This window comes from Erythrolamprus reginae, chromosome 2 (genome assembly GCF_031021105.1).
Source record: "Erythrolamprus reginae isolate rEryReg1 chromosome 2, rEryReg1.hap1, whole genome shotgun sequence".
NCBI lineage: Eukaryota > Metazoa > Chordata > Lepidosauria > Squamata > Dipsadidae > Erythrolamprus > Erythrolamprus reginae.
This window is the reverse complement of record NC_091951.1, coordinates 198,084,546-198,104,696: the sequence shown is the minus strand read 5'-3', so window position 1 is coordinate 198,104,696 and position 20,151 is coordinate 198,084,546. Positions and strand designations below refer to the sequence as shown.

At 41.8% G+C, this 20,151-nt stretch overlaps 1 protein-coding gene across 5 annotated transcripts in view; it reads left to right on the top strand.

Moving 5' to 3' along the window:
- Positions 1 to 20,151, top strand: part of GMIP (GEM interacting protein) — a 79,855-nt gene that overhangs the window by 7,599 nt on the left and 52,105 nt on the right. For all 5 annotated transcript variants that reach the window (XM_070741088.1, XM_070741084.1, XM_070741085.1 and 2 more), the window contains exon 2: positions 16,388 to 16,481. In XM_070741088.1, the coding sequence (XP_070597189.1) occupies positions 16,388 to 16,481 (94 nt within the window). The remainder of the gene's footprint in view (positions 1 to 16,387; positions 16,482 to 20,151) is intronic.

The window sequence follows — 20,151 nt, the reverse complement described above, 5'->3', positions numbered from 1 at the left end:
CAGCCAGCTGGTCTTCACATATGCCAGAGTGCCAGAAACTCCAGGGGTGGACAGCAGGCAGGATGGGGTGGAACATAGTTCCACCGGCGGAAATGAAGCTGCGTGCGCAGCTCCAACTGATTGGTGGCAGTCACTTCCTGGATTACTGGGCTCGGCTCGACGCTCCCTTTTTTCCCTGCTGCTGCTGCTGCGTCTACGGTCCTTGCTTTTTTCCTCTTTCCTTCTTCCTGGCCTTGGATGAGCTTCCCTTTCTCCTGCCTGGATCCCCTCCAGCCTCACGTGGCCACCTCCCGCCTGAGGTGCGCCTCCCATCTGATCGTTCAAGCCACTCCCACCTGGTCACATGGCCAGCAAGCCACTCCTACCCAGTCACATTACCATTAAGCCACACCCACAAAATAAGCCACACCCACAGTGTGGCAGTAAAAATTTTGCCTGCCCATTACTGAGAAACTCAAAGACCAGCTGCACACCAGAGTTCTGGAAAGCACACATGCATGTTCTGGTTTGGGCACTCGGTTCACCATCACTGTCTTAGAGTGTCCCTCTTCCTGTCTGCAGATTAACTTGTCCCCCTCTCCCCCAGTCTGGCAGAAAAGCTGAAGCACTGTCAATGTGGGTAAAATCTGACAGATTTCACCTATTCCTGCAGCATTAAGTCAGGTGATCTGTAGAGTGTAGTGACATCTAAATGCCTATTGGCAACTTAATACAGCTACACCATCTTCCCTGGGGTCTTGGAAGTCTCTTCTGCATCATTCTTTCATATATTTTTTTCCTCAAAGGAAAACTTCAGGGCACAGTATAGGGCAATGATTTTCAATCTTTTTTGAGCTGCGGCACATTTTTTATAAATACAAAATCATGGGGCACATTGAGCGGGGGGGGGACTAAAATAAGTTTGGACAAAAACATTCTCTCTCTCTCCCTCCTTTTCGCTCCATTTCTCTCCCTCTTTCTCTCTCTTTCTTCCTTCCTCTCTCTCTCCATCCCTCTTTTTTTCTTCCTTCCTTCCTCTCTTTTTTGCTCTCTTTCTACCTCTCCCTCCTTCCCTGCCTCTCTTGCTTTCTTTCTCTCTCTCTCTTGCTTTCTTTCTCTCAGTGGCCATAATATCTAGAGATAATTTGGATCTGGTTGCCATAACTGAGACATGGTTTAAGGATTCTAATGAATGGGAAATATCCATACCAGGATATATACTGTATAGGAAGGATAGAATAGAGAGAAGGGGAGGTGGAGTAGCCATTTATGTTAAAGAAAGTCTAAAAACAACACTAATTCAAAATACATGTAAAGATCTGGAGACTCTCTGGATTTGCATGCAAAATAAAGAAGGTTCTGTCATTAGAATTGGGGTGATCTATAGGCCTCCAGGGCAATCTGAGGAATATGACAACAAGATGGTGGATGAAATTACCCAAATGGCAGTAAAGGGAGATATTGTGGTTATGGGTGATTTCAACATGCCTGATGTTGACTGGAATATCCCCAGTGCCCTTACATGCAAAAGTAAGAATAAAGTAGAGGCCTTTACAGGAGCAGCTCTGGCACAGCTGGTTAAGACACCAACTAGAGGGGAGAATATTCTAGATTTAGTTTTTACGAATGGGAATTGGGTTTCAGAGGTCAAGGTGGGAGAAAATTTAGGTTGCAGTGACCATCTATGTTTGTGGTTTGATATAAAAACTCATTGTGAGCAATCCTATAATGCAACCAAAGTATTGGATTTCAGAAAAACAAATTTTAATGCAATGGGGGAATATTTAGATAGTGAATTAAAGGGGAGGGATAAAATGGCAGGAGCGAGCACCCAGTGGACTGTATTAAAAAAGACCATCTTAAAAGCCACTGGACTGTATGTAAGACAAATAACTAAAGGTAAAAGGAAGAAGAAACCACTATGGTTTAGCAATGATGTAAGGGCTATAGTCAATGAAAAAAAGGCTGCCTATAGGAGGTATAAAAGAGTCTGGAAGTATAGCTGATAGGAAGGTGTATAAAATGAGACAGAAGGAGGCGAAACAGATAATATATGCTGCTAAAGCCTCAAAAGAGGAAGAAATTGCCAAATCTGTAAAGCAGGGGGATAAAACCTTCTTCAGATATATTAGTGATAAGAAGAAGAAAAAACTGCAGCATCACGAAGCTTAATACAGGGAATAATACATGCATTAATGGGAATAAGGAGATCGCTGACCATCTTCAATAGCTACTTCTGTTCAGTTTTCTCAAAAGACACCTTACAAAATAATACTATTGAGGGATATAGCATTGCTTCCAGCTGTACGGATTCAGCTTCCAGTGATCTTAGAAGCCGATGTCCTAGAAGAACTTGAACGATTAAAGATAAATAGGCAATGGGTCCAGATGGCATCCACCCCAGAGTTCTTAAAGAACTCAGATCTGTCATTGCTACCCCCCCTGACTGATTTATTTAACCAATCCTTGTTAACAGGAGAAGTTCTGAGGATTGGAAAATGGCCAGTGTTGTGCCTATCCACAAGAAGGGCAGTAGAGAAGAAGCTGGTAACTACAGGCCAGTTAGCTTGACATCAGTTGTAGTTAAAATGATGGAGACTCTACTCAAAAAGAGGATAAATCAGCACCTAAAAACAATAACTTATTGGACCCAAATCAGCATGGCTTTACTGAAGGCAAATCATGTCAGACTAATCTCATTGATTTCTTTGACTATGTCACAAAGGTGTTAGATGAAGGTGGTGCCGTGATATTGCCTACCTGGACTTTAGCAAAGCCTTTGATACGGTTCCACATAAAGAGCTGATAGATAAATTAGTGAAGATTGGACTTAATCCCTGGATAGTTCAATGGATTTGCAGCTGGCTGAAGCGTAGACATCAGAGAGTTATTGTTAACGGCGAGTATTCTGAGCAGAGTCAGGTTACAAGCGGTGTGCCACAAGGGTCTGTTCTGGGTCCTATTCTTTTTAATATGTTTGTGAGTGACATAGGGGAAGGTTTGGTAGGGAAGGTTTGCCTATTTGCCGATGATTCTAAAGTGTGCAACAGGGTTGATATTCCTGGAGGCGTCTGTAATATGGTAAATGATTTAGCTTTACTAGATAAATGGTCAAAGCAATGGAAACTGCAGTTTAATGTTTCCAAATGTAAAATAATGCACTTGGGGAAAAGGAATCCTCAATCTGAGTATTGTATTGGCAGTTCTGTGTTAGCAAATACTTCAGAAGAAAAGGATTTAGGGGTAGTGATTTCTGACAGTCTCAAAATGGGTGAACAGTGCAGTCAGGCGGTAGGGAAATCAAGTAGGATGCTTGGCTGCATAGCTAGAGGTATAACAAGCAGGAAGAGGGAGATTATGATCCCGCTATATAGAATGCTGGTGAGACCACATTTGGAATACTGTGTTCAGTTCTGGAGACCTCACCTACAAAAAGATATTGACAAAATTGAATGGGTCCAAAGATGGGCTACAAGAATGGTGGAAGGTCTTAAACATAAAACTTATCAGGAAAGACTTAATGAACTCAATCTGTATAGTCTGGAGGACAGAAGGAAAAGGGGGGGACATGATCGAAACATTTAAATATATTAAAGGGTTAAATAAGGTTCAGGAGGGAAGTGTTTTTAATAGGAAAGTGAACACAAGAACAAAGGGACACAATCTGAAGTTAGTTGGGGGAAAGATCAAAAGCAACATGAGAAAATATTATTTTACTGAAAGAGTAGTAGATCCTTGGAACAAACTTCCAGCAGACGTGGTAGATAAATCTACAGTAACTGAATTTAAACATGCCTGGGATAAACATATATCCATCCTAAGATAAAATATAGAAAATAGTATAAGGGCAGACTAGATGGACCATGAGGTCTTTTTCTGCCATCAGACTTCTATGTTTCTATGTTTCTCTTTCTCTCTCTCTCTTTCTTTCTTTCTCTCTTTCTCTCTCTTTCTTTCTTTCTCTCTTTCTTTCTCTTTCTCTTTCTCTCTTGCTTTCTTTTTCTCTCTCTTTCTCTCTTGCTTTCTTTCTTTCTCTCTTGCTTTCTTTCTTTCTCTCCTGCTTTCTTTCTCTCTCTTGCCGAGCTTTGCGGCACACCTGACCATGTCTCGCGGCACACTAGTGAAAAACACAGGTTGAAAAACACTGGTATAGGACACAATTCCCCCATAGCAGGAGTTCTCTGAAGCCTGCTGGTAGCTGGTAAGGAAAGAATCTCACCACTCTCAGATCAGGGAATCTGCACTCTCCCATTGCTGTACTGAAACATCTCTATCCGGCTGATCAAGTATTTGCCAGACTTATTTTGACTAGAGATGTAAGATACTGTAATTGTGAAAGGGCACTAAATTTACTGTCAAAATAAGCCTTTTCTTGTTCTCAACTCTTCCTGCTTTATCAGACAGTTTATTCACCCTGTGATCAAAGGAAATAGAGGCAGGATAGAGATAAGGTGTAGAGATGATAAATGTATACATACAATAGAATTCTCTATTCTTTATTGGCCAAGTGTGATTGGACACCCAAGGAATTTGTCTTTGGTGCATATGCTCTCAGTGTACATAAAAGAAAATATATATTTGTCAAGAATCATGAGGTGCAGCACTTAATGATTGTCATAGGGGTCAAATAAGCAATCAGGAAACAATAAATATTAATAGAAATCTTAAGGATACAAGCAACAAGTTACACTCATACAGTTATAAGTGGGAGGAAATGGGTAATAGGAATGATGAGAAAAAAATAGTAGTAATAGTAGTAGTAGTAAAATTTGTTTAGCAGAGTGATGGTGTTCAGGAAAAAAACTGTTCTTGGGTCTAGTTGTCTTGGTGTGCAGTGCTCTATTGCGACATTTTGAAGGCAGGAGTTGAAACTATTTATGTCCTGGATGCGAGGGGTCAGTAAATATTTCCACAGCCTTCTTTTTGACTTTTTGACTTGTGCAGTATATCTTAACTTCCATTGAGCTTTGGTCATTCTGGTCCTGCCATGTTATGCTACTTCCACTTCCACTTCAAACTCTGAAGAAGTTCCAAACCCACCTGCTACCAACAGAGAAGAAATGGGGAGAGACTCAATATGAGAGCTACTTAAAAGTACTTCCGCAGAGACAAACATTACATCTGATTGAATATCAATAGCCATAAGGTATTGCTTGATTACTGCCTACTCACATCCTGGCATGTGAACTTGAATTAAAGCCCTAATATATAGTAGTCTGTAAGATTCTGATATAGTAGTCTGTAAGATTCTGAGATATGTCACATTTATACAGGGATTCTATGACAGTTTTAAAGCCGTTCCAGGTCTTTGTGATGTCACAATATTACTTATGTTACAAAGCCAAGATGGTTTATATTTGTTTCAGTTCCAGTAGAAACTATAGTACAATTGTGTATGCACTTTCTCTCTCTTCATTCTCATCTTGGCTTAGTAGAGGGTTTTTTCCCCCCTATCTGCAGAAACTCTTAACTCACTAGTCCTTCTCAGCTTCAGAGAAATAGATGACACATTTTCAACTCATAGAAATCACAAATATCCTTTGGCTGGCAACCACACAAATGTATATAATATGAAGTAAGAATGTAAATGATATGTGGTGTGTGGGGGGGATCCTCAATGCTCTCTGAGTTTGGTTGTTCTCTTGCAGACCTTTCATGATCAAACTAGGTAACATCATCAGAGCTACTAGGAGTCCTATCACTGTTACTGGGAGCAGTCTTGGTTGTTCCATTGTTTGCTTCTTGGTTGTTGGACTAGTGTTCATTTTGGTGATAATCTCTGCTCATCTGAGTGTTGATTGCTGTTGAGGCCTTTTGATTCTTTTTTTCTTTTTTGGCTCTTTGGTTGTCGCTTTTGAATGTTATGTCGATCTAGCTTATTTTTAATAGGAAGGAGGAAGAGAAAGAGGAGAATACTGGCCTTCTCTCTTTGGTCCTCTGACTACTGACATAAAAACAAAGGAACAAAGTCTGCCCAGCTGGTTTTTTGAGATCACTCAAGAGCCTGACAGCAATGTTTCCCATTCTCCCCCCCCCCTCCTTCATTACCCAAAACCACTTATCAGAGAGTCTTTATTATCCATTGGAGGTAAAATACTTCACCTTAGTTTAAAAGTCTCTCTTGATTAGGTAATGGGCTTGTGTGTTGTTACCCCCTCCCCCTAAAAAGCTATTTTGCCCCAATTTTGGGTAATTTACCCAAGTTTGGGAAGTATCTGCTTACAGTAGCTGTGAGGCAGGTTCCTCAGAATTTTGGCTTAGTCTACATTTAGTACAGTGGTTCTCAACCTTTCCAATGTCACGACTCCTTAATACAGTTCCCCATGTTGTGGTGACCCCCATAATTATCCTAATTCTCTCAAAAGAGCTTTAAGCTGATTGGCAGGAAGATCAGAGGGACTCCCCCACTGTAAACGCCTGATTGGTTGGATTGTAAAAATATGTTCCAAGGTGCCAGAATAGAAGCTTTAGTTCCTAACACCAAGGGAAATTTCCCACGGTCTTAGGCAACCCCTGTGAAACTGTTGTTTGACCTCCAAAGGGGTCTCAACCCCCAGGTTGAAAACCACTGATTTAGGAGAAGGGGCATGGCTAGTGCCGGAGTGGCACGGAGTTTCTTGTGCTCTGCTGGGGAATCACAAATTCCAGCCACCTGGAGACCCGGTATCCGGTACACATTAGTACCTGATCAGAACCGCCCTGGAGAGGCGGGGAGGAAAAGTAGATCAAATTTTAGTTTACTCAGCACCATCTCCCACACACTCCTATGCATATCATACTGAAAATTTTCGCTGCACTGTTATTCTGTCTGAGAACTTGAACCTACACAAAAAGTAAAAAATGCCAGCAAAAAGAATTTATGGCATGCTTGCCAACTCATAAAATGTAGAAATGAGGGATGGTTAAAGAAGAGCTTGAAGAGTGAAGGAGCCCACTCCAACCCATGCTAAAATATGCACTTCTCAAAGGGGTTTAAGAGCTCCTCATTCTCATCACCCCCATGCATGGAAACAAGAAGTATAATATCTGAGTGTCACCTGAACATAGAGGATCCAAAGCCAAATCTCCAGATAAAGTCCCATACTGATTTCATAGATATGTTGAAAATGGAATTTTGCTACACGCTTAAACAAGAAGTAGAACAGAGATTCTCCTAGAACTACATGGAACTGCTTAAGTAGATGATCCTGTCGCATTCAATGGCATTGAAAATTACTGTGAAGTCCAGGAGAGCATTACAGTCATGGCCACAAGGATTATTTCTGTCTTCAAAACACCCCCCTATTTAAACAGGAATCAATTTCTTTAATCAGCAGCTTGCCAGCTTGCCTGCTGTACTCATAATTGGCAAATTTTTGTTTCATGCAGCAGATATTTTTACAACATATTACTTAATCAATCTTTAGTGTGGTTTTAAGATTCAAGGAAATGCAGATATGTTGGATGGAATATCATGAGGCATTTTATGATTCAGCAATGCTTCTTTTTTTTGCAAACACAATCCATATTTACTTTGAAACCTGTTACACCTAACTTATGTGGCGTAAGGGGACTTCACTTTTATATGGGAAATGATGTGTGTTGCTTAAAATGCTCTAAAAGTGCCAGCTCCCTAAACTAACCACAAATTAAAAAACAAAAAGCATTAGAAAGCATGCAGAATTGGGTGGGCTCTATCAAAATTAAAAAGGAATCAAGTTGAAATCAGTGCAACAATATAAGAAATGTTTTTTATTAATATTTTTATTGATTTTTATAATATAAAACACACACACAACATATTACATATAACATGTTCTCAGTGATCCCACCACCAGACAATCAATCATACCCCACCACCAGTTGGGGGTATTTCTTGTATAAATCATTTAAACCCAAGAGTGAAATATTTCTTTACATATTATAGAGTGATTCCAACTTGTTTCTTATAGCTTGGTCTCGGATCCTACTCGCCATATATCGTCTTACCTTGTCCCATCGCCCCATCAGCTGTTGCAAATCAGTTTCATTAATCAAATTCATCCTTTTATCTCGAATTGAATGTGGTAAGAAATGTTGAGGCATAAAATCAATGCATTTAAACTAGTCCCATGTTCGGTACACATCTGCTGAAGTTTGAAAGCTCTTGTGCTGGGTGTTGCAATATTAGCCCTGATGCAGGGAGTATCATCCTTTAATTGACATTTGCCATAAACCAAGTCAGGTCTATCAGGTCGCCTACTACTAAGGAAAAATAAGTCCCTTATTTGTCTATAGAATGGACAATGGAGGATGATATATTTCTAAATTTTTACTTCTTCTGGGCAATGTTAACCTGCAATACAGAAGATGGTAGTCTCTGCCATCTCACCAGTATAAAAGCTTTTCTATGGTTCAATGTTTCTAATTGGGAAAGACATTCTATAGGAGTCACTAAATAATTGAGCCACTCCAAAGTTAACACAACCGATACCTTTCTAATAACTTCAGATGTTCTACATCGAAGATTCAAATACAGCTGACCTTCATTTTAAACATGCCCACCTCCAGCCAAAATATGGGATGCATTCAAAGTCCATTGGAATTAGGTGGATAATAAATTTAAATACATAAATAAAATAGCAAAACTGCTCTAAAAAGCATAGACTGCACTTTTTCTAGGGCAGTGGTTCTCAACCTTTCTAATGCTGCGACCCCTTAACATAGTTCCTCATGTTGTGGTGACAACACACCTCCCCAACCATAAGTCTAGCGCCAATTCTCCCATCAGAGCTTTAAGCTGATTGGCAGGAAGGTCAGAGGGACACACCCATTGTAAACGCAGGATTGGTTGGATTGTAAAAATATGTTCCAAGATGCCAAAATAGAAGCTTTAATTCCTAACACCAGGGGAAATTTGTATTTTTCCATGGTCTTAGGCACCCCTTGTGAAACAATTGTTCGACCCCCAAAGAGGTCCCAAGCCTGACTCCCAGTTTGAGAACCACTGTTCTAGAGGGATAAAATAAAAGAACAGGGCTTTATATTTTATACTTAGAAACATAGAAACATAGAAGATTGATGGCAGAAAAAGACCTCATGGTCCATCTAGTCTGCCCTTATACTATATCCTGTATTTTATCTTAGGATGGATATATGTTTATCCCATGCATGTTTAAATTCAGTTACTGTGGATTTACCAACCACGTCTGCTGGAAGTTTGTTCCAAGGATCTGCTACTCTTTCAGTAAAATAATATTTTCTCATGTTGCTTTTGATCTTTCCCCCAACTAACTTCAGATTGCGTCCCCTTGTTCTTGTGTTCACTTTCCTATTAAAAACACTTCCTTCCTGAACCTTATTTAACCCTTTAACATATTTAAATGTTTCAATCATGTCCCCCCTTTTCCTTCTGTCCTCAGACTATTATTTATTTATTTATTTATTGGATTTGTATGCTGCCCCTCTCCGTGGACTCAGGGCGGCTAACAACAGTGACAAAAACAGAATGTAAATATCCAATACTACAACAGCTAAAAACCCTTGTTATAAAACCAATCATACATACAAACATACCATACATAAATTTTAGAAGCCTAGGGGGAAAGATTATCTTAGTTCCCCCATGCCTGACGGCAGAGGTGGGTTTTGAGGAGCTTACGAAAGGCAAGGAGGGTGGGGGCTATTCTAATCTCTGGGGGGAGTTGGTTCCAGAGGGCCGGGGCCGCCACAGAGAAGGCTGTTCCCCTGGGCCCCGCCAACCGACATTGTTTAGTTGACGGGACCCGGAGAAGGCCCACTCTGTGGGACCTAACTGGTCGCTGGGATTCGTGCGGCAGACGGCGGTCCCTGAGATATTCTGGTCCGGTGCCATAAAGGGCTTTATAGGTCATAACCAACACTTTGAATTGTGACTGGAAACTTGATCAGCAACCAATGCAGACTGCGGAGTGTTGGTGTGACATGGGCATATTTAGGGAAGCCCATGATTGCTCTCGCAGCTGCATTCTGCATGATCTGAAGTTTCCGAACACTTTTCAAAGGTAGCCCCATGTAGAGAGCGTTACAGTAGTCGAGCCTCAAGGTGATGAGGGCATGAGTGACTTGAGCAGTGACTCCCGGTCCAAATAGGGCCGCAACTGGTGCACCAGGCGAACCTGGGCAAACGCCCCCCTCGCCACAGCTGAAAGATGTTTCTCTAATGTGAGCTGTGGATCGAGGAGGACGCTCCAGTTGCGGTCCCTCTCTGAGGGGGTCAATAACTCACAGATGGAATTGTCCTTGGGAGGCAAAACCGACAGCCACTCCGTCTTATCACGGTTGAGTTTGAGTCTGTTGACACAAACTATTAACTATCAATGAATCATAATAGAGTTAGAAGGGACCTTGGAGATCTTCTAATCCAAACCCCTGTCAAGCAGGAGTCCCTATACCATTTCAGAAAGGTAGTTGTCCAATCATTTCTTAAAAACCTCCATGATGAAGTACCTATAACATCTGAAGGCAAGCTGTTGCACTAGTTAATTGTCCTCACAGTTAGGAAGTTTATCCATAGTTCTAGTTGCTTCTCTCCTTAATTAGTTTCCATCCATTGCTTCTTGTCTTGCCTTCTTGTGCTTTTGGAAAATAAGTTGATCCTCTCTTCTTTGGGGCAGCCCCTCAAATATTGGAACACTATTATCATCTCCCCCATAGTCCTTCTTTTCTTTAGATTGGCCATACCCAAATCCTACAACTGTTCTTCATATGTTTTTGTCTCAAGGCCTTTAATCACCCTAGTGGCTCTTCTCTGCACTTTTACCAAATTCTCAACCTCTTTTTTGTAATGTGGTGACCAAAACTGGCTGCAGTATTCTAGGTGTGGTCTTATTGAGGCTTTATAAGATGGTACTAATACTTCATGCTATTTTGATTCTATGCCTTCTGTTTATACAAGCAAGAATTGCATTAGCTTTTTTGGCTGCTGCCTCCCATTGTTATATATCTCATACCCTCTAAAATCTGCGGCAGGTGGAGAAATATTATGTTATCAGCATCAATTTTTGTCTTCTGCTGTACCAACCTTAAGAAAAATATCTATTTATAGTTACCAGGGGAAGTTCCATTGTAATGATCGGCATCATTTAAAGAGAAGCAATTGTGGGTTTTTAGACCTGTAGGCCTCTTTCTAACACCCAGGACATTTTCAAAGCAGTTGTTACATAACCTTACCAGGCTGAATGCTGAGCTCCACCCTGCCTGCCCCTGTCTTCTCACATTTTACAAGTTATAAATGTGTGACTATTCTCATAAATTTTATATTTCTACAGTTCAGCATTCATGTTTACTCATTTGTAGTCCCTTCTCCCTCTTGGCGTTGGGCTTCTACTTCCAGAATTCCTAGTCAGCATGTCCTCTGGTTGTAAGTTATTTAGGTTATAATTGACTGATGGCAACTAATGTCAATGGGTTCAACTGGTGCTCCAGATGTTTTTGGATGGCATTCCAGGTTTATTGATTGATTGATTGATTGATTGATTGGATTTGTATGCCGCCCCTCTCCGTGGACTCGGGGCAGCTAACAACAGTGGTAAAAACAGCATGTGACAATCCAATACTAAAACAGCTAAAAACCCTTGTTATAAAACCAATCATACATAAAAACATACCATGCATAAATTGTAGAAGCCTAGGGGGAAAGAATATTTCAATTCCCCCATGCCTGACGGCAGAGGTGGGTTTTAAGGAGCTTACGAAAGGCAAAGAGGGTGGGGGCTATTCTAATCTCTGGGGGGAGTTGGTTCCAGAGGGCCGGGGCCGCCACAGAGAAGGCTCTTCCCCTGGGTCCCGCCAAACGACTATTGATACTATTGTTATGGCCCATCACTGGCAGCAGACTCAGATGATGAAGCAGTTGAGAAGGAGCGTGGGGATGGCTCTGATGCAGACCTGGGCAAGGGGCGGCCCGCAGGCCGTATGCAGCCCGCCCGCTGTCTGTGATCGGTCCACCTGCTATCTGTGACCGATCCGCAGAGGTCGGGGTACGCTCCATTGCGAGGATGAAAGAGCTCACCGTGTCTGCCAGGACTCCTCCGTTTCCTGCTTTCCTGATGAATCGTGAGGAAAGCAGGAACCGGAGGAGTCCTGGCAGACACGGTGAGCTCTTTCATCCTCGCACTGGAGTGGACCTCAACCTCCTACAGAGAGCAGCCGAGCACAGAAACCACGCAAACACTCCAGCGCAGTGATTATGGTGCACCGTGTTGCCATAAAGCAAACAATTAGGGGTCTGTAGAGTGGTCTGGATGTTTAGGTCAGGCCGGGGTCTCGGTCTTTAGGGTGGTCAGCGCCGAAAAAAATCCCTTAACTGTGAGCAGTACAAGAGTATTGGGTACAACTGAGTTAATTATATTAGTCTGGCCCTCTAAAACCATCCCAATTTCTCATGTGGCCCCATGGCAAAACTAATTGCCCACCCCTGCTCTGATGGATGCTCTGCATTGGATGCAGAGATAGAACTAGGTCTAGCATTTCCCAGCCACCGGAGAGGCAGCTGCCTTTTGAGGCTGAGATAAGTGGGGAGGAAAAACAGCTGGGGCCTATTCCAGATGTACGTATGCACAGAGTTGTTAGGTGAGGAGGACTACTACTAGGAGTCGACTCGGGAAGCAAGGCACACATGAATGCTGAATGGCGTCTCCCTGGCAGGGGAATAAATAGAAGGAAAGTGGAGTGGTGGTCGTAGGAGACAACAGTTCGGATTTCTGAATATTTGGCTCATTGTGTTTCGTGCCTCAGAGACTGCTTGTCAGAACTTAATTTGCAGCCTTTCTGCCTGGCAATTATCTCAAGGAACTGATAAAGTCTGTTATTGCAATTAACTCTTTGAAGGACTGCTGCCTGGACTTTTTGGTGTGTAAATGGCATTAATTCACAGGAGATAAATAAAGAGGGGGTTTTCGGGACAAGGAGTCTGTTTCTTGTTTCTGTTAAGGCTGGGTCAGAACAACTATCTTTGTTTTCTTTTACCACAGTCAATCTACTTCTGTTTGCAGATTCTTACATTTTCTGATTTTCTCTAGTTTTTTTTCCCTTCTGCTATCTCAGGTATTGCAATGTCCACCATCCAGACGTTTTTTAAAGCTTTTCTTATCAACAAAGTTACTTATCAGTTTGAATTTTAAAGTCCCAGACCCAAAGCAATTTATTTTATATTACTTTTATATTTATATTATTTATATTATAATATATTATTAGAATAAATTTTTATATATACAGTACTTTTATATTATATTCCCACCAGTTCTTGCATGCAGGCAAGTTATAATTTTCGCAGATATTATTATATTCTCTTGACTCCAGTTGATTCTGGCTTACTGCATGAAAGCAAAACAATGTTATTAATAAAAAAAGAACACATAATGTTAACAACATAACAAAAATCCGGTCAACAATACAAACATGTCAAATACCAACAAGAGGTTCCAGCCACCCTAGCCTAGGGTGATTGGAGTCTGAGAGCATCTCAACCCATGCTTGAGAAAAGAACCAATTTTTAAGGTCATCCAGAATGGCTTCAGGGGGAAAAACATTCCATAGGCAAATACTGCAACAGAGAAGGCGTGTTTCCAAGGTCCAGATAGGTGGCACTGCTTAATCAATCCAGAGGGCCTCAGCTCTGTTGGAACCAACTGGTTGGGTGGATAGTGCAGGAAATAAGTCATAACCAGCACCTTGAATCATACTCAGAAGCAAACTGGCAACTAGTACAGTTCATGACGTCAGGATTTTGCATGGGCATTCTGAGTTATGCTTATCGCTGCTTCCACCCCCTGCATTTTAGATTAGGTGGATGGTCTTCAAAGGGCAGTTCCAAGTCAAGTAATGGTCCAAAGAGCCTCCCAATCTAGGAAAGGGCACACTTGGTGCACCAAATGAAGTTATGCAAAAGTCTTCCTCACCATAATTGCCACCTGCCTACCAAGCAGGAGCTGTGAATTCAAGAATATTCTAGATTGCACACAATTCTTAAATGGTTAAATGCTACCCCATCCAAGGCCCAAAAGGGGCGTACATAGGCACACTAGAGTGCCTTCCGTCCCCTGTCCTATAGTCTCTCCTATATCTCGTATTTCTTCTCTACGATATCCTCTATAACCTTCATTGTGTATTATTGTGTATTGGACAAAATAAATAAATAAAAATAAATAAATAAATAAATAAATAAAGATGAAATATCCCCATATCTAGTTGTCCCTAATAACCAGAACTATTCCTTCTTTGTAGGGTTAAGTCAGACGTGGTTCCTCTCTATCCATTGTAGTATTACTGTATATTAGGGGCTACCTTTGAAAAGTGTTCGGAAACTTCAGATCGTGCAGAATGCAGCTGCGAGAGCAATCATGGGCTTCCCCAAATATGCCCATGTTACACCAACACTTCGCAGTCTGTATTGGTTGCCGATCAGTTTCCGGTCACAATTCAAAGTGTTGGTTATGACCTATAAAGCCCTTCATGGCACCGGACCTGAATATCTCCGGGACCACCTTCTGCCGCACGAATCCCAGCGACCAGTTAGGTCCCCCAGAGTTGGCCTTCTCCAGGTCCCGTCAACTAAACAATGTCGTTTGGTGGGACCCAGGGGAAGAGCCTTCTCTGTGGCGGCCCCGACCCTTTGGAACCAACTCCCCCCAGATATCAGAGTTGCCCCCACCCTCCTAGCCTTTCGTTAGCTCCTTAAAACCCACCTCTGTCGTCAGGCATGGGGGAATTGAACCCTCCCCCGAGGCTTATAAAATTTATGCATGGTACGCCAGTATGTATGCTTGGTTTTAAATTGGGGTTTTTAAAATTAACTTAAATATTAGATTTGTTTTACATTGTATTGTTATTGCTGTGAGCCGCCCCGAGTCTGCAGAGAGGGGCGGCATACAAATCTGATTAATAAAATAAAATAAAAAAAGTAAATAAAACAAGTACTACTATTATAGAATCGTATTACTCTGGAGTACAGGTAATCCTCATTTAACAATCCTAATTGGGATTGGCAGCTTCATTGCTGCACAACACAGTCATTAACAGAAATATCATATGACCACTCAATTTGTAACAGCAGTTCCAAGGGGAACTGCTATCATTGAATAAATCCCATTTAGTCATTAGGTGAGAATCCACTTGGATCAGGCCATTCTTGGAAAGTGAGAGATTACTCTGCTTCCCCAATCCTGTTATGTTTCTTCCGTATCTTCTAATTTGGCTGCCCACCTACCTCTGTTGCCATCTGGCACCAATACATCATGTGCCATACCAATGTTCCACACCTGACCAGGGCTTTCTTTTATACCACTTTCTTTCACACTGGTCTTCTTGATTCTGTGTAGAGTTTTTAAGAAAAGACTGGACAGGCACCTGTCTGAAAGATGCCCTTCATGGCATCGGACCAGAATATCTCCGGGACCGCCTTCTGCCGCACGAATCCCAGCGACCAGTTAGGTCCCACAGAGTTGGCCTTCTCCAGGTCCCGTTGACTAAACAATGTCGTTTGGCAGGACCCAGGGGAACAGCCTTCTCTGTGGCGGCCCCGACCCTCTGGAACCAGCTCCCCTCAGAGATCAGAGTTGCCCCCACCCTCCTTGCCTTTCGTAAGCTCCTTAAAACCCACCTCTGTTGTCAGGCATGGGGGAATTGAGATATCCCCCTTCCTCCAGGCCTATACAATTTATGCATAGTATGTTTGTGTGTATGTTTTGCTTTTTTGAATAAGGGGTTTTTAGTTACTTAAATATTAGATTTGTCATACATTGTTTTATTATTGTTGTGGACCGCCCCGAGTCTATGGAGAGGGGCGGCATACAAATCTAATAAATAAATAAATAAGTATAGGGTCTCCTGCTTGAGCAAGGGGTTGGACTGGAAGATCTCCATGGCCCCTTCCAGGTCTATTCTGCTTGATTGAGGTCCAAAGTAACTATGTACAGCAAATATGTTTTCCATCTTTGTTTCAAATTGGAGTTTTCAGTAAGCCCATTAGTAGGGTTTGGAGGGCAAGCAATATTAAGCCTTCAAATCAGTTTCAACAACTTTTTGTTTAATGTGAAAGTGAGGCCTTTGTGAGCTAGTTTTTCATGGCAACCATGTCCATGATGTTTGATGTTTGATTAATCCACCTTCCTGCATCCATCCGCCCACTGTGAGAATCTCCTTGCATCTATCTCCTGGCCTAATAACATTCGCCAGTAGATCAAATTTCCTCTCCTTCCAAACTTTGCATGTCACGTACTCCACAAATCTGTTCTGGAGCATGTGGGTGACATTTTGAAATTGGTTGAGGGTGTATGAAGGGAATGAGCAGGAAGGAGAGCTGAGTAACAGGAAGTTCCATTGCATCAGTGGAAATCCATATAATGTGCTAAAGAACTTATTGCTTGAACTTGCTGAAATTTATTTTTAATTTCTTATTTGTTTTTTTCAGATCTCAGCAGCCAAGTAAAAGGAACTGAAAACAAGAAACGCTACAGTGAGATTTTCCGAAGTTTGGATGCCCTTGAAATTTCATTTGGAAATGAGTGCGTATTTTGTGTCTTTGTTGTCCTCAGCATGCACTAAAGACATTTCTTAATGCTGTTGTGAATGTGGTATGTGATGGTGGGGAGATAAGTTCTTGTAACCTGAAAGATCCAGGCCATGAGTCAACACTGTGGGTAGCGGCTATTAGAAAATCAAGCAGTACAGATTGGGATTTTGCTGCAGAACTGACACCTCCATAATTTTCTGAATTTACATACACATAATATTTTTTCAAGGATACAGAAAGGTTGGAATTGAAGGTGATGGTAGAGGTACTTAGTGCTATATTGCATGTGCAATGTTTAAGGAACAAAATATTTTATACTATTAAACTATTCTGCTGCCATTCTTCTGGTGTAAATCAACGAAAATGTATGTAAAGAGCAAACTGTTAAGCATAATTTAAATATCTGGCAATTCATGACTTAGTAGAGGTGGATTGAAACACTTTATATAATAGTTGTTTACTATCAGGACTGGCTTCTGCAAGGAAATGATACTTCTTTCCTTGACCTCAAGAAGTGTTTCAATCTGAAGGTTGCATCAAGACTCACACACCCTTTGAGTGTTAGGGCATGACTCTTAGCAGAGAAGAAGTCTGCAAATTTTCAGTCTTCAGTTGAAAGTAGGATGCTTCAGTTGAAAGTAGGATGCTTGGCTGCATAGCTAGAGGTATAACAAGCAGGAAGAGGGAGATTATGATCCCGCTATATACAGTGCTGGTGAGACCACATTTGGAATACTGTGTTCAGTTCTGGAGACCTCACCTACAAAAAGATATTGACAAAATTGAACGGGTCCAAAGACGGGCCACAAGAATGGTGGAAGGTCTTAAGCATAAAACGTATCAGGAAAGACTTAATGAACTCAATCTGTATAGTCTGGAGGACAGAAGGAAAAGGGGGGGCATGATCGAAACATTTAAATATGTTAAAGGGTTAAATAAGGTCCAGGAGGGAAGTGTTTTTAATTGGAAAGTGAACACAAGAACAAGGGGACACAATCTGAAGTTAGTTGGGGGAAAGATCAAAAGCAACATGAGAAAATATTATTTTACTGAAAGAGTGGTAGATCCTTGGAACAAATTTCCAGCAGGCGTGGTAGATAAATCCACAGTAACTGAATTTAAACATGCCTGGGATAAACATATATCCATCCTAAGATAAAATACAGAAAATAGTATAAGGGCAGACTAGATGGCCCATGAGGTCTTTTTCTGCCATCAGTCTTCTATGTTTCTGTTTCTTTGAAAAAAAAAATGCTATTGAATCCCGAACATGACTTCAAATATACTAATAAATTGAAGTCATTTGAGTTGGTGACAAACTTTTTCTTGTTGTTGTTACCATTATTATATTCTTCTCTGGGACATGGTTATACTTGCCTAGCATTTTCAATTCCTGTATATATATATTTTGTTTTGGACAGAAGAAATAACAAATTACTATTGTGGTACTGTTAAGTACTACTGTAGTTTTCATGGGAATGAAAGATTGTACAATATATTAGAATTAGATCATAGTCCTTTTCAGCCCGATCTGTTCTCCACTGGGACAGTTTGTGGTAGCTCACAAATATAATAGTTACTTATAGTCTTTGCTGGTTATCTATTATTCTACAGATGTCACCAAAGTCTAATGTGTCCTTCCCTAAGCTATGATGTCTAGATATTAGGACTACAATTGCCATTATCATCACACAACCTGGATCAAGAATTAATTGGAAAAGACTGATTTTATTTTATTTATTTATTTATTAGATTTGTATGCCGCCCCTCTCCGTAGACTCGGGGCGGCTAACAACAGTAGTAAACAGCATATAAAAAATCTAATGTTCAAAATAATTAAAAACCCTTATTTAAAACCAAACATACACACAAACATACCATGCATAAATTGTATAGGCCTACAGGGAAAAGGGTAGTTCAGTTCCCCCAAGCCTGATGACAGAGGTGGGTTTTAAGGAGCATACAAAAGGTAAGGAGGGGGGGGGGCAATTCTGATCTCCGGGGGGAGCTGGTTACAGAGGGTCGGGACCGCCACAGAGAAGGCTCTTCCCCTGGGTCCCGCCAGACGACTTTGTTTAGTCGACGGGACCGGAGAAGACTGACTCTGTGGGACCTAACCTGTCGCTGGGATTCGTGCGGCAGGAGGCGGATCCGGATGTATTCTGGCCCGATGCCATGAAGAGCTTTATAGGACATAACCAACACTTTGAATTGTGACCGGAAACTGATCGGCAACCAATGCAGACTGCGGAGAGTTGGTGTAACATGGGCATACCTGGGGAAGCCCATGATTGCTCTCGCAGCTGCATTCTGCACGATCTGAAGTTTCCGAACACTTTTCAAAGGTAGCCCCATGTAGAGAGCGTTACAGTAGCCGAGCCTCGAGGTGATGAGGGCATGAGTGACTGTGAGCAGTGACTCCCGGTCCAAATGCCCCCCTCGCCACAGCTGAAAGATGTTTCTCCATTGTGAGCTGTGGATCGAGGAGGATGCCCAAGTTGCGGACCCTCTCTGAGGGGGTCAATGTTCCCCCCTCCAGGGTGATGGACGGACAGATGGAATTGTTTCTGGGAGGCAAAGCCCACAGCCACTCCGTCTTATCAGGGTTGAGTTTGAGTCTGTTGACACCCATCCAGACCCCAACAGCCTCCAGGCACCGGCACATCACATCCATTGCTTCGTTGACTGGACATGGGGTGGAGATGTACAACTGGGTGTCATCCGCATACTGATGATACCTCACCCCATGCCTTTGGATGATCTCGCCCAGCGGTTTCATGTAGATATTAAATAGCAGGAGGGATGAGGACCGACCCCTGAGGCACCCCACAAGGGAGAGACCTAGAGGTCTACTTCTGACCCCCCACTAACATCGACTGCGACCGACCGGAGAGGTAGGAGGAGAACCACTGTAGAACAGTGCCTCCCACTCCCAACCCCTCCAGTCAGCACAGGATACCATGGTCGATGGTATCGAAAGCCGCTGAGAGGTTGAAAAGCACCAGGACAGAGGATAAACCCCTGTCCTGGGCCCGCCAGAGATCATCCATCAACGCGACCAAAGCATTTTCTGTGCTGTAGCCGGGCCTGAATCCTGACTGTTGCAGATACTAATGAGTGGCAATTTCATATTGAAAGGCCATGCATTTGTATGTAAGTTTATAATTAGAACAAATGTAAGCCAATGTCATGCAATTTCATTTGGCAAAGTAGATGGCGATAATAATAATAAATTATCAGTTTTATTATTTTTAAGGTAAATGAATGCATATTTGTCCAGTTCTGCAGGTTTCAAATGAATCGTATGTTTATTTACAGCTGTGCAGGTGCACATTAGACGGATGCTAAAAATAAAAATCACATATTAAGGTGCACAGTAAAAAAAACCACACCTCGCTCCCCTCGAGAAATGTTGATCCACTACTTTTGTCATTAAAGAAATGAATAATTACTGTATAATTTTTCCATCCACAGATGCCTTTGCTTGTTCCAATCAAAGGGAGGGCAGTGCGAAAGTGCTGTAAACCTCTGGGTACAGCTTTGAGCTTATTGCATTTTTAAGATTTGTTATTTTTCTTCCTACCATTGAATTGTGTCCAATTCTTGCAGATTGGCTGGATAGGTCTCTGTAGTTTTCTTGGCATGGTTTTTCAGAAGTGATT